Source organism: Podarcis gaigeae (assembly GCF_964106915.1).
Source record: "Podarcis gaigeae genome assembly, chromosome: 6".
NCBI classification, from domain to species: Eukaryota; Metazoa; Chordata; class Lepidosauria; order Squamata; family Lacertidae; genus Podarcis; species Podarcis gaigeae.
Genome location: NC_139682.1, coordinates 98,198,043 through 98,212,505, shown reverse-complemented (window position 1 = coordinate 98,212,505; position 14,463 = coordinate 98,198,043). Strand labels below are relative to the sequence as shown.

At 46.0% G+C, this 14,463-nt stretch overlaps 2 protein-coding genes across 3 annotated transcripts in view; one reads left to right on the top strand and one right to left on the bottom strand.

Moving 5' to 3' along the window:
• The window catches only part of LOC310846864 (uncharacterized protein C1orf21), a 199,777-nt gene that overhangs the window by 513 nt on the left and 184,801 nt on the right, over positions 1-14,463 (bottom strand). The window contains exons 5-6 of one of the 2 annotated variants that reach the window (XM_083744053.1): positions 12,837-12,897; positions 326-2,764 (exon numbers count right to left, since the gene is read on the bottom strand). In XM_083744053.1, the coding sequence (XP_083600179.1) occupies positions 2,726-2,764; positions 12,837-12,897 (100 nt within the window). In that variant the 3' untranslated portion in view covers positions 326-2,725. Of the gene's footprint in view, positions 1-325; positions 2,765-10,492; positions 10,616-12,836; positions 12,898-14,463 lie in introns of those variants that run through there. The other variant, XM_083744052.1, reaches the window with a different exon arrangement.
• LOC310847712 (uncharacterized protein) overlaps positions 1-14,463 on the top strand; it is a gene marked incomplete at its 3' end in the record, with an annotated part of 137,242 nt that overhangs the window by 58,918 nt on the left and 63,861 nt on the right. The window lies entirely within an intron of this gene.

Below are 14,463 nucleotides of genomic sequence, written 5' to 3'. Positions count from 1 at the left end.
CTCCCCCCCTTTCCCCAAGCCGCTAAGCCGCTTATCAGCTGATCCGCTAAGCCGCTTAACAGCTGATCCGCTAAGCCGCTTAACAGCTGATCCGCTAAGCCGCTTAACAGCTGATCCACTAAGCCGCTTAACAGCTGATCCGCTAAGTCGCTAAGCCGCTTATCAGCTGATCCAGCCGCTAAGCCGCTTATCCGCTAAGCCGCTTATCTGCTAAGCCCGCTAAGCCGCTAATAGCGCTAATCGGCTTGCTTCGCAAGATGAAAAAACCGCAAGACGAAGAGACTCGCGGAACGGATTCTTTTCGTCCTGCGAGGCACCACTGTACTTCACATCTTGATCAAGTCCCCCAAAGTATTTGGCTCTGAACAAGGTATGGTCTCCTCCATTGGGCACCATTGCAGATAGCAGGGGCTGAAGACACCATCTAGCACAAATCTACCCTTTACCTAGTCCCATATTCTGACACCCTCTTTCTGGAAATGCTAAAACAGAAGGGAAAAAGGGTTTTGGATCCACACCACCCCTTATAAATTGTAACCAATGCCTATGTCACATAGTCTCAGGGGGGAAATTATACCTGTAGGTTTACAATCTGAGGTAGACATGATAGACAGGGGAAAGTAAAGACAGGAATGGGTAAGGGAAATTAAAAACAAGGTACCAAGGAAAGGGGGAAATCAGAAAAAGAGAAAAGGGAAATTTTAAGCAGTTTAAAATGTTGTATAGAGGTGAAGCAATAATGTGAGTATCAAAGGGGACAGGATTCTTCTAGAAAGAAGGTGCCAGCAACAGGAAAAGGAGAGGCATGGAAATGAACTGGAAGAATATACCTTGGAAGAAGATGACTAGAAACAGTGGAATCAAGAGAGCAGGAAGGAATGGCGAGACAGAGGACACCAGCGAGAACATTTAAAAGTTAGACCAATGAGCTTACGGTGAATATGGAAAAAATTAAGACAGTTCACAAAAGGGCAATTGGTAAATCAATCTCATTGTAAACATTTATGCTTAAGAACACAGTTATCTCTTATCTTAAGCAGAAGCTGTTGTTGCCCTTTCCTGTGAAAAATCTGGAGCCACTCAACTGATTTGTACCCAGTTACCACCACACAAAAGCCCACGGTATGTAGACAATGTTTCCATGCTTAGCTCCACCTTCTGGCTGGGGCTGATGGGGGTTCTGGTCCAAAACATCTAGAGGGCACCAGGGTGGAAAAAGTGGCTTCCGTTTTATAAAGGCTGGGCACCTACTTCAGAATCAAATGCCCAAAGCCCTCTGTGACATCAACCAAGTCATAGCAGTCATCTGATGGCAACCAGAGGGATGGGATCTACATACCTAGTCACTGTGACATATCTCATCAAGATGGAGACAAAAGACATCACAGCTAGAGAGGCTGGATGATGCTCATGGTCCATTATACTGATACTAGCTAAGCAAGGACATAATTCAACTAGTTGGACTCAGGGGCGGGTAGAATCCTATGTGCAATATCTATCTTGATCCAGGGTAAAATCTTCACTTGACCTGTATTACAATTTCCACAGACTAATCTAAAATGTGCTTTTTCAATTTGTACACTTTTCTTGACGGACGGCCATCTTGAAACGCTGATAAGGCAAAGGAGGGATATAAACCCCGGCTTCTATTGCTGCAAGAAGCATTTTTTAATGGTTATACCCCCTCAAAGACATAGAAGAAAAATGCTGAACTTCTTTAAAGAATAAATGCAGAAGTGTTTTTGTTTTTTAAACCTTAGGCTTATTTTTACTCATGACAATATTTGTTAAAAATATTACATCTGCCTTTGAGAAGAGAGAGTATCATATTTTTATAATGTGGAAAAATAAACTCTACAGACATCCCAAATTGGCACACAGGTGCTTTAAAATAACATCCTCTCACAGGATAATTCCAAAGGGGTGCTTTGCTCCCACCCTGTTTACCCAATTATTCTTTAAACACACTGGACTGCATGAATGGGTATAAGACGAGAATACCTAAAAACAGTAAAATGTTTATTTTCTTAGAAAAAAAAGAGGGATTCAAACTGATTGTGGTCACAACTTCCATCTGTGATCAGCAAAGCCAATACTGCAAGCTTATTCCTCGATTGAAATACTTAGTTAAAGAAACTTTTTTAAAAATACAGATTTCTGCTCCTGCATCACCATAATCCAGTATTTGTGTGACAACATGCTTTTAAATTGGTAACTTCTTCCTAGCAGAGAAACGAGGACGATCATGGAAAAGCATTCCACCTCCAAAGCTCTAAATTGTCCATATTAAGAAGAACTCTGCAACCCGGGGGGAGGGGGGGTTGACAAACAGAGTGAACTTGAAGGTTCAGCTGCTCAGTTATGGTAGGTGTTGTATAATACTACTTCAGCCAATAGAAAATAGGCCAAGAGCCCAAGTGAAATCTACAGTGTCACTTAAGATTTTATGCTGAAATATTTGCTGTGTTCCTGGACACAGATAAGTGAAAAATCTGCCACATGTTTCAGCCAGCATCAGCCAAGGCAGTTCCACACAAGCTGTTCTTCGTTCCTTTCGTAACGTTCATTGTATGGTCATTAAGAAACACTGCAACTGAATGGAGCATACAATGTGGAAATGATCTTTTGTTATGTAGTGCTGTTCACTTGAGAAGACTTCCAAAAAGGATCTTGACCGTAATCTATTTACACAGTAGTATTCCCGTTTTGATCAGCAGAAATGGCACTATGTGATATCCTCCTCTTCTGAACAGTAATCACGACCCTTCAAAGGGAAAAACAAGAGAGAGAGAGAGAAGTATATACACATTTAACACAGGAAAAACAGAACTAGCTACGTTGATTCCAGCTCTTTGGCAGCTAGCTACATTGAATCCTTCTGTGTTTGGTCCTATAGTGTTTTCAGTAGGAAACCTCTTCGTCATATGTGGTTAGGGCAGAGTGTTACCCTAGGCATTACTGGATGTCACAAGGGAGCAATACTAAAATAACAAATGTTCTGCCCTCCTATTGTTCTGTGAGCATCAAACAGGACCACCAAGACCACCTTAGTGCCAACTCAGGCTTGAACCCAGAATGAAACAGATCTAGATAATGGGTGTCATCCAAGAATGCCCAGAGTTGCACATGAATCACTAGTTCAACTCCTGAAAGGGTGTGTGTTTGCAACCAGCTAAGATTTGCACAATCCTGGGGGTCCAGAAGAGCCTTCCTTAGAAATGTAATAATTACTACTTCCCTGAGCCACTTCCTCTAAGAAGTAGGAAGAGGCAACAGACAGGTCCCATAGATGGCAGAACCTATGAGAGGAGGAGAAACCTGCTTCCCATCTTCTTCAGCAACCCTGGCACCAGGGGACTTTTGCGCCTCTGGCAATTATTATTCCCCGGTTTGGAATTTAGCTGAAGCACTTGCTCTATTTTTTAAGCATCTTGTCAAGCTTTCTGATCACTTTGCGTAGGCAGCAGCAGCAGCACTTGAAAAAAGGGAGAGGCGAGAACAAGAACATACACACTGGTTAAGAAATGAGGGATACAGCCCACGTCTTCCTGAAGTGTGACAAGTAGTTCTTCAGCATAGTCAATCTCTGAAAGCGACTACCATGGAAAGAGGAGAAAGGGGATCATGGCTAAAAGTATTAATCAAATTAAGAAGCCAGTATCATGTCACATTTGAAAACAGCTCCTTTGAATATAGCATGCAAGCTTCATACTGATCAGTTTCACTTTGAAGTTTTCCAAGCTGCAATATGGATTCATTTTTCTTACTTTCACGTCACAACACGGGCAACACTATCACACTTAACCCAAATCACCAGAAAGGGTAAAGAGGGTAACTCAAGAAGATTTATGCATGTGGGTTTATCAATCATGATTTCCAACATCTTGAGGGAAGGGAGTAAAACCTCCCTTTGCATTACGTTTGAAACGCCAGTAGAGGAGGCTGTAAAAGAGACGTTGGCTGTGGGTGAGGGGGCTTGAAGTGAGAGGAGGCGATGGATGAGAAGGTCTAGCTCAGGGGTGGGGATTTTCTGGTCTGTAGGCCAAATCTGGCCCACCAGCTTCTCCATTTGATCTGCAAGGTCCTTCCACCAAAGCACACCCACCAGCCCCACATCTGGTGTCCTGGGATGGGATGGGATGGGATGGATGCCTCATACCCTGCAGCAAGCAAGACTTTTCAACTTCCCACGGATCAACTGATGCACAGAGAGTTCAATCCTGTGTGGTGAAGTGTGCAAGCAAGCTCCCCAGGGGAACTCTGTCATGCACCCAAACCCTGCAGAAACCAGGATGGAACCAAAAGCTTCCAGATGGAGCCAAAGCATTTAATGCAAATCATTTCAGGATAGGAACATTGTAAACCAGTGAAAGACAAGTCATCAACTGTAGTTTAGCTCTGGCCTAGTCCATGAAAGTGACGCCCACATTAAGTCAGCTACATAAGACTGAATTGCAAATAAGATTTGAGCTGGGCAACTGCAAGCAAGTCATGATGTTTTTCCTAAATAATCCTAAGCAGGGCTTTCTTTCAGCTGGAACCCAGTTCTGGCAGCTCCCAGGTGGGCACCATTGCCATTCTAAGAGAACGAGGGAGGTGTTCATGGTGAGTTCTGGCACCTCTTTTTCTAGAAAAATAGCACTGATCCTAAGTAGCATATGAATAATACAAAGGAATGACATACGTTTCAGGCAGTATCAGACAAGCACTTTTTAGAGTACAGTGGTGCCTCGCAAGACGAAAAGAATCCGTTCCGCGAGTCTATTCGCCTTGCGGTTTTTTCGTCTTGTGAAGCAAGCCCATTAGCGGCTTAGCGGATCAGCTGATAAGCGGCTTAGCGGATCAGCTGTTAAGTGGCTTAGCGGATCAGCTGATAAGCGGCTTAGCGGCTTGGGGAAAAGGGGGGGGGAAGGGAAAAAACCCCGCAGGAACTCGCAAGACATTTTCGTCTTGTGAAGCAAGCCCATAGGAAATTCGTTTTGTGAAGCACCTCCAAAATGGAAAACCCTTTCGTCTAGCGGGTTTTCTGTCTTGCGAGGCATTCGTCTTGCGGGGCACCACTGTACTATTTGCGCATCTTCCCCATCTATATCTTTTAAAATATTTTGTGAGCACATGCATCAGAAGTGTCTTCTAATTTGCCATTCCATTACAACAAACAAAGTCCAACTTTCAATAAAGTTATTTTCCTGCTTGCTGCCCCCCCCGCTCTAATAATTGCTCACTTCGTCATGAATGACATGGAGCAGCCAGTGTGGCGATGTGGCCAGAGTGCTGGACTGTGACGAGAGACACCCAAGTTCAGGATCAATTTGAATTGAAAAACAGCAGGCTCCTCCCAGTTCCAACAGTTTTAAAAAGTACAACCAGTCTCATGTTCTTATTGGGATACTGTGTTCCCCCCCCCCCAATATCCGTTTATTAGTTGCTTTCTTGTTTTAAAACAACAGGCTGGCATCGCAGGATCTCAGAATTCCTCTAAACTAAATGTATCTTCCCCAGTGTGGGGTTGGGGAGAGCAGTCTGTGACGAAGGCAACACAGCCTCTCCTCTTGCTCCTGCATTTAACTAGGCGACTACAAAGCAAGCAAAGGGAGAGGTTGGGTGGGCCGCTGCTGCTGCTGTGGTGAAAGAAACTGTGCCAATCAGCCTCTCCTTTAGCTGTCGCTAAGAAAGCTGGCAAGGCACAGAGGCCTTTTTCATGAATAGCACCCCAAAGCAATAAAGAAACGGCTCACTGCTACAGGAACTCCCATTTTTCAAAAACTGCCTTCTCAGAAAGGATGGAACAAAAAAGGCTTGCGCGTTTGCATGCACACATCTACATGGCATTTACTTTTTGCAAATAAATGAATGGATGCGTCCACAGCACTCCCATTTTAATCAATAACTTTTGTAGCGTAAGAGAGCCTGCTCTGGCAGTAAAAACCACGTATCATAGAACCACTTGTATACTGCGCAAAAAAGCTCCATTGTACATCCCAATAACACACCCCATTCATGACTTCACAAATAAAGTGGTTTACTGTGGCACTGCCATGAAATGGCTTATGGTGTCAGATGTGTGTGTATGTAAGAAAAATTAATTTATTAAGTACATTATGAATGGCAATCCAGCCTACAAGATGTACACACACACCTCTCATATTAGATGTCCTTGTTTTGATCCTCAATTTTAAAGTGATGTCTCACTACCCTTTGGAAAGAGCTAAATTCAGTGCACTTTCATTGTATCTCCTGGGTTTCACTGCAGCCAAGTCTGAAAGGAAGCCCTCTGCATTCAAAAGAAGCAGCCTTTAAGCTGGGGCCTTTAAGCTGCTTCCTCCCAGAAGGCTGGGAGAGTCTGGCTGTTGTCAGGGCTGAGCCACAGCAGGGCAGCACTAATGGTAACTGCTCTTTTCTTTCCTCCAGACTTATAGCCACCAGCTCCAAGGCAGCTGCCACAAAGGAAATGGGGAGTCTGAGATGGGACTGTGCTGGTCAGACTTTTGTTCATCAAAGGGCTGCTCCCTTGCATTGGCATGAAATAAAAATATTCAAATGCTGGATTCACAGAGCTCATGAGTGCAGACATGTCCAGCTGGTCGTCAGTATGACAGCTACCAGAAACAGGTTCAATGTCTGAATCAGTTCCTGTATTTTGTTGTGAAACTCTGGGGAGAGGGGAAACATTTTTCATCCTGCCAAAATAAAGTATTGATGACTGTAAAAAATATAGAGAGCTGAAGTTTAACAAGTGCACAGCATACCAGATATTGCTACAACCTACCATTTTACTTAGCGCCAAACTGGGCAAGAGAGCAGCCGAGAGGGTGGCATGAAATGCACAACTTGGGCAAGAAGGAGAGGAGAGCTGTACTCTTCTTCCAGTCACAATATCTCCTCGCTCTGCTGCCCCCAATTTGCTCCTGTGCAAGTTCTCTGACCTCCTGCCTCCCTATTAGAACTATGTGACTGTGGTGCAGGCAGGGAACTCATACAGGGGCACAGCAATGACTCTGGGGGAAAGCACTGGTGAAGTAAAGATCTCACTTTCCCCCAATGCTCAAGATCACCCATGCTAAACTTTCAAACTCCAGTACTCCGTGCTTTACAAAAAATCTCTACAATCCAAATTGAATCATGCTGCTATTACATCTAGTAGTCACACTCTTAGAGATTAGCAACTGTGGAGCCAAATGGGCCCCAAATCTTTCCCATCATGTCGTCAGCGTTGTTAGGGCACCCTCTCCCCCCATACATTACAAAAAATCGCTTTATCCAGTTATGTGGGGAACTCAATTACGCAAGCAATCAATTCAGAAAGCAGCTCTGTCAGCCCTAGGCTTGGCAGTTCCTAAGCACTGTGAAAAGGACCATGACAAGTGGGTGGGACAAGCTACTTGCCAATCATCTGATGGCTGGAGGTGATTGACAGGTGGGCTGTCCCATCTACCTTTCAAATTTGGCAAGTAGGGGTAGGAACCAATAAGGATTTGGTCCACTGGGTCAAAACAGTAACGCAGCCTTAATCCATGCATTACCCCTTCAATTCACTTGAAAATTAGCTGTCAGTCAGGAATTTAGAATTTGTCTGTAAGTTGGTATTGCTCCAGTGTGCAATACCAGTGTGGTGTAGTGGTTAAGAGCGGTAGTCTTGTAATCTGGGGAACCGGGTTCGAGTCTCCGCTCCTCCACCTGCAGCTGCTGGGTGACCTTGGGCTAGTCACACTTGTCTCTGAAGTCTCTCAGCCCCACTCACCTCACAAGGTGTTTGTTGTGGGGGAGGAAGGGAAAGGAGAATGTGAGCCACTTTGAGACTCCTTAAAGGGAGTGAAAGGCGGGATATCAAATCCAAACTCTTCTCCTTCTTCTTCTTCTTCTTCTTCTTCTTCTTCTTCTTCTTCTTCTTCTTCTTCTATTTCCACTGTTCAACTTAAATCTTTTCTGAAAGGTTATTTTATAGAAGTGGCCCAAGACATTTTGGTGCCAGAGGCAGAAAATCCACACGGCACACCCATAGTTTAATGTGAGACACAGCCCATCCTGGAGATTTCCTATGCTAGCCTTGTTGAAATGAACAAGCGCTAGGCTCCAATGAATTTCAACAGGGCTTGCATGGAAAACTGCCCTGTGGGCTGTACCCTATTTTGTTAAGCCTCTCTCCAATCTTGCCACCTTGAGTGACAGCAAAAATCTGACCTTGTGGTCAGGGCTGCCTCGGTTGTCCAATATCAAAGAGCAAGTTTCAGGCGCTGCCTCAATTCAGCAACATTGCTTCTGAGGCTAATTAATTTGTTTGAGAGAACAGTCGCCTGTAGTGAATCATCAGTATTTGATTTTCACTGTTTTGTTGCAACTCATACTCATGGCTTCTGAAGATAATATTCATGTCTTGATTTCTAAGGTCAAGCTAATTACTTGTCCTACTGACCCAATCCCCTCTAATTGACGCCTGGGACTCATTCTTCAGGCCTAATTGATTCTATCATAAATTCTCCATTCTCTGCTGTGAAGCTTCCCTTGTGATTTTGGCTACACTTTGGTGAGTCCTATTTAAAATAAATCTTTAAGCTTATTAAACTTTCCCAAAATATCTGCCTCCTCCATTAGCTTGGCTTCTCATTTGTGTAGCCCTGTTGCTTATTCTGGACTATATATTAACAGCAGGATTACACTTGCATGTGAAGCCCAGGACTCCAATAACTGTAGCAGGATATTGGGTCCAACTTCCAGTGTCCCACAAAGAGGAGGAGGAGGAGAGGGAAATGGGAGTGCAAGTGGCATCTAGCAATAGCCAATGGTGGCACAGGAAAGGCTGATTGTCTGAGAAGCTAAATTGGGAGTTGATAATTTCAACCAAGACCTTTGACAGGAGTCAGAGAGAGACAGAATGACCCTCTTAACTCTTCTTGATATCCGAGTGATCTTTGATACTATCTTCCATGGTATCCTTTTGGAATGGCTGGCTGAGTTGGCTGCAGTGCTTTGTGGTGTTTCCAGTCCTACCTGCAAATTATCATCTGCCAATCACTGGCTTTAAATATAGGAATGGGTATCCCAAGCTTTGGGGACGCAGGTGGCGCTGTGGGTAAAAGCCTCAGCGCCTAGGACTTGCCGATCGAAAGGTCGGCGGTTCGAATCCCTGCGGCGGGGTGCGCTCCCGCTGCTCGGTCCCAGTGCCTGCCAACCTAGCAGTTCGAAAGCACCTCCGGGTGCAAGTAGATAAATAGGGACCGCTTACCAGCGGGAAGGTAAACGGCGTTTCCGTGTGCGGCTCTGGCTCGCCAGAGCAGCGATGTCACGCTGGCCACGTGACCCGGAAGTGTCTCCGGACAGCGCTGGCCCCCGGCCTCTTGAGTGAGATGGGCGCACAACCCCAGAGTCTGTCAAGACTGGCCCGTACGGGCAGGGGTACCTTTACCTTTACCTATCCCAAGCTTATGGCAGATAAAATGGAAATGTTAACCTTGCTAAACAATTTCTGACTTTGGGGAGGAAATGTGTGCACAACCACCAAAAAGGTTATATGCAGCCAAGAGAGAACAAAAGATTCCTTTTCTAATAAGGAAACAGAGAGCACTTATATTTACTTAGTCAACGAACATGTCACATATTTTGTCACGGAAATATTGTTATTCCATACAAGTACACTGTGGGACGCGGGTGGCGCTGTGGGTTAAACAACAGAGGACTTGCCGATCAGAAAGTTGGTGGTTCGAATCCCCGTGATGGGGTAAGCTCCCGTTGCTTGGTCCCTCCAGCCAACCTAGCAGTTCGAAAGCATGTCAAAGTGCAAGTACCGTATTTATTTTTTGCCCTATAGGATGCACTTCCCCCCTCCAAAAATGAAGGGGAAATGTGTGTGCGTCCTATGGGGCGAATGCAGGCTTTCGCTGAAGCCTGGAGAGCGAGAGGGGTCGGTGCGCACCGACCCCTCTCGCTCTCCAGGCTTCAGGATGATATCCGCAAGCCAGGGGACCCCGCGGGAGTTCCCGCAGGACTCCCTAGGCTTGTGGATAGCAGCCTGCTGCCCAAAGCCCGGGGCGCACTGAGCAGCCTGTTCTGGGGGCTGGGGTCGGGGGAAGCTCCCCCGCCCCAGCCCCACGCCTGGGTGGGAAATAATTTTTTCCCCTTTATTTCTCCCCGAAAAAACTATGTGCGCCCTATGGGGCGGTGAGCCCTATGGGGCGAAAAATACGGTAGATAAATAGGTACCGCTCTGGCGGGAAGGTAAAAGGTGTTTCCGTGTGCTGCTCTCGTTCGCCACATGACCTGGAAGCTGTACGCCGGCTCCCTTCGCCAATAAAGCGAGATGAGCGCCGCAACCCCAGAGTCGGTCAAGACTGGACTTAATGGTCAGGGGTCCCTTTACCTTTACACTTACACTGTGGAGAGTTATGGGCAAAAATCCCCTCTGCCGCATAACCATATCACATAAAAGTTTCAAAGCACACTTTTTTCTTATTTGTTTGGTAGAGGGCAACTTCAATTTGCAAGGGCAAATTTTTCTGCAGTGGACTGACCTGATTCAGCCACTACCAGCAAGGCCAATGGTAGGAATTAGGTATGTCCTCCTTGTATCTGAGCAGCTCAGCCAATGGCAGCTGGAGACACTACTGCTTCCTCCACATTTCTGTGACAGTAAAATAGCCAATCATTGCCTGGAGCTTTATTACCATGACAAAATACTTAAATGTACTGTAATCAACTTTGCACCACTGCAGAGATATGAATGGAATAAAAACAAGTGTGCTCAGATGTTTTATTTAGCTACTGTGATTATTTTCAGTACAGGCACCTGAAATATCAGCTGTCTGAATGATCTGAAACGCCCACTGAAATCTGTGACTAGATATCAAAGGTGAAAATAAAAGTAGAGTCCTTCATGAATTATCGGTGCAAAAAAATACTTATCCATTAGGAGTTTTTTCTCAAATGCTGGTTGTTATTCAAGAACCAAAGCAGAAAAACAGCCAGTTTTAATGCACTGCATTAAAAGGCTTTCCAAACCAAGGTAGGCAGACACTGGGAAATGTAATTCTAACCAAACCGCAGTTAAGCATTATGAGAATGAGCCTAATCTTCCCCCAGGTTTGCACCCGTCCTGCTCTTCCTGCCGTGTGTCATGAAGAGGTGTGTGGAAGCTCCTGCTTCTCTTTTACATGAGCTACAGCTCTCTGTGTCATCTGAACCCAGACAAACTGTGGTCAATCTTAACTAAGGTTAATGGGAACAAGCCAACTTCAAATCATGGTTTATGATGTTACCGTATTTTTCGCCCTATAGGATGCACTTTTCCCCCTCCAAAAATGAAGGGGAAATGTGTGTGCGTGCTATGGGGCGAATGCAGGCTTTCGGTGAAGCCTGGAGAGCGAGAGGAGTCGGTGCGCACCGACCCCTCTCGCTCTCCAGGCTTCAGGAAGCTATCCGCTAGTGGAGACCTTGTCGGCACCCAGAAGCTTTGGGCGCGCTGAGCTCAGCACGCCCCAAGCTTTGGGCTTCGCGCAGCGCTCCGCTAGCTGTGGGAGAGCCGTGCAAAGTCACGCAGCTCTCCCACGGCTAGCGGAGACCTTGCCGGCACCCAGAAGCTTGGGGTGCGCTGAGCTCAGCACGCCCCAAGCTTTGGGCTTCGCGCAGCGCTCCGCTAACCGTGGGAGAGCCACACAAAGTCGTGCGGCTCTCCCACGGCTAGCGGATAGCAGCCTGTTCTGGGGGCTGGGGTCGGGGGAAGCTCGGGCTTCCCCCACCCCAGCCCCGCACCTGGGGGGAAAAAATAATTTCCCCCCCTTTATTCCTCCCCAAAAAACGAGGTGTGTCCTATGGGGCAAAAAACACGGTAGCTTGTTTTCACTAACTATCATTAAGATCAACCACAATTCAGGGTTGAGATGACACACTAAACTGTAGTTAACCTAAAATGGAAGATGAAGCTTCTGATCCCATGCCAAGGGAGAAGGGAGTGGGCAGCCCTGGAAGGAGCCCCTGGTTAGTAGGCTGGGCTCATTCTCTAGAACAGTACAGTCACTGAGATGAAACACTTGGATGAAAGGGTACGTACACAATACTCTTTCTTTCATAATGCTTAATTTAGGCCCTCTGACAACCACTCTCTTGCATTTTTTGATATCACAGAATGACTTATTTGACATTATTACTGTGCTCCACTAAAGGGTAGAAGTGATTTTGTTATTTGGGATAATAACAATACTTCTCACCTAGGATGAACATGGGATGTGCTCAGAACATTTTTTTAAAATCACTATGGACAAGGAGAATCAAGAGTGACTGAGAAGCCTCCTTACACAAATATGCCATGTCAAGTCAGATGATATTCCCTTAACTACTATCTAGGTCAGAGCTGATTGCTGCCCTGAGCAACTAGGACAGGGGTCAGCAAACTTTTTCAGCAGGGGGCTGGTCCACTGTCCCTCAGGCCTTGTGGGGGGCCGGACTATATTTTGGAGGGGGGGATGAATGAATTGCTATGCCCCACAAATAACCCAAAGATGCATTTTAAATAAAAGGACACATTCTACTCATGTAAAAGCATGTTAATTCCTGAACTGTCCATGGGCCAGATCTAGAAGGCGATTGAGCCGGATCCGCCCCCGGGCCTTAGTTTGCCTACCCATGAACTTGGATAGCTGATCTCACTGGTGGTAAACTGGCCAGTGTCCTGACCTGGCATCGGCCACTGCATCTGATACCAAGAGGCATCCAGTGCAGGAAACATCATCAACATGGAAACATCATCAACATGAGAAACCACCCTAGATTAAGCCCCCTAATAGATTCTTGTGTCTGGGTCACATTCCATAATTGCCATGCAGAAACATATTCTAAGTTATGCTTACCTTTTCAATTTTCTCATCCAGCATTCTGAAGAATTCTTGTTGGCTTTCAGAGATGTGCATGCTGAAACACACAAAAAGAACAGATTCATTTCCCTTTTTGTTTGTATTCAGTCAGCAATTGAGAGCACTCCTTTTTAAATAAAAATTTTGATTCTCCTGCTGCTTAAGGATTCTCCTGCTGCTTAATGTTCCACCTAAACATTAGGAAGAACTCCCTGACAGTAAGAGCTGTTCGACAGTGGAATTTGCTGCCAAGGAGTGTGGTGGAGTCTCCTCCTTTGGGGGTCTTTAAGCAGAGGCTTGACAACCATATGTCAGGAGTGCTCTGATGGTGTTTCCTGCTTGGCAGGGGGTTGGACTCCATGGCCCTTGTGGTCTCTTCCAACTCTATGATTCTATTCTATTCTATGATTCTACGCTGTTCTTTGTGCTTTGTTTTTGCTGCTGCCTTTGGTCTGATAACTTGTGCTCTAATTGTTGAATGACTGCTGTTTGCATTTCTGTCTGTGAGTCACCTTGAGCAACTCCTTTGGTGGAGGGGGAAAGCAGGGGGTAGGGTTCAAGTACCGTAGATTCCAGGGTATTAGGCGACTGGGCGTATAAGGTGACCCCCAACTTTTGCTGTTCAATTTTAGAGTTTTAGAGTTATAGAGTTTGAGCGCCGCCAGGGGCAGAGCGGGCGTTTGGCGGGCAGGCGGGCTCGGAAGGACTTTCCACGTCCCCTTCTGTGGGGAGGGAGGGGGAGTGACGGCAGAAGGGGACCTCTGCTCACCGGCTCCCTCTCCTCCTTCCCAACGCGTAGACCCAACGTATAAGACGACCCCAACTTTTGGGGTGATTTTCCAGCGATAAAAAGTCGTCTTGTATGCTGGAACATACGGTAAGATTTCCTTGAAGTAGACGCACTGAAATTAATGAACACAACTATGTTAAGTCTATTCATTTCAGTGGGTATTACTCTACTTACCGTAGTTAAACACCACTGAGGATATCAATTTTCAAAATAAAATATTTGAGAGGCCCAGTGAGATCAATAAATGGACCCAATCTGCTGTACACACACTGTGTACAGTACTGTGTCACTCTTAAGGCTGCCACATTCAAACTAGAGAGGAAAGCACTGGCCCCAATCCACTGCCATTTCCATTCCGCTGGGATCCTGCTTTTGGGTTTCCCATTGGTATCTGGCTGACCAATGTGAGAAATAAGGCATTAGGTTGAATCCTTAGTCTATTTCCTGGTAGAGGATGAATTGGTGCATTTCCCTCTTCCTCTAGCAGGTGCAGTATCTCAGGGGACCCTCGTAAAGGGGTCTGGGTGTAAGATTCTGTCCAGAAGTCAAGAGGGCAGCGGAAGGACCATAGAACTTCCAATGGTGGCCTTGGGGGCCGTTTTAGTTGACCTGCATCTTGGGGTGGCCTGTAACCCAGGCATGATCCTGTCAAAACGTCAGCCTTCAGGCAGGAGGCTGATTCAGGATACACACCCAGGGGCATAAGCCAAAGCCTACTCTCATCTGTAATCAATAACGTTGTGGCCATTTTCAATTCCAGAACGTTGTTGTGTCAATTTTTTACCTGTTACCACCTCGGCCCTTCCTGTCCCAGGGCACACTGTGTGTGGGCCT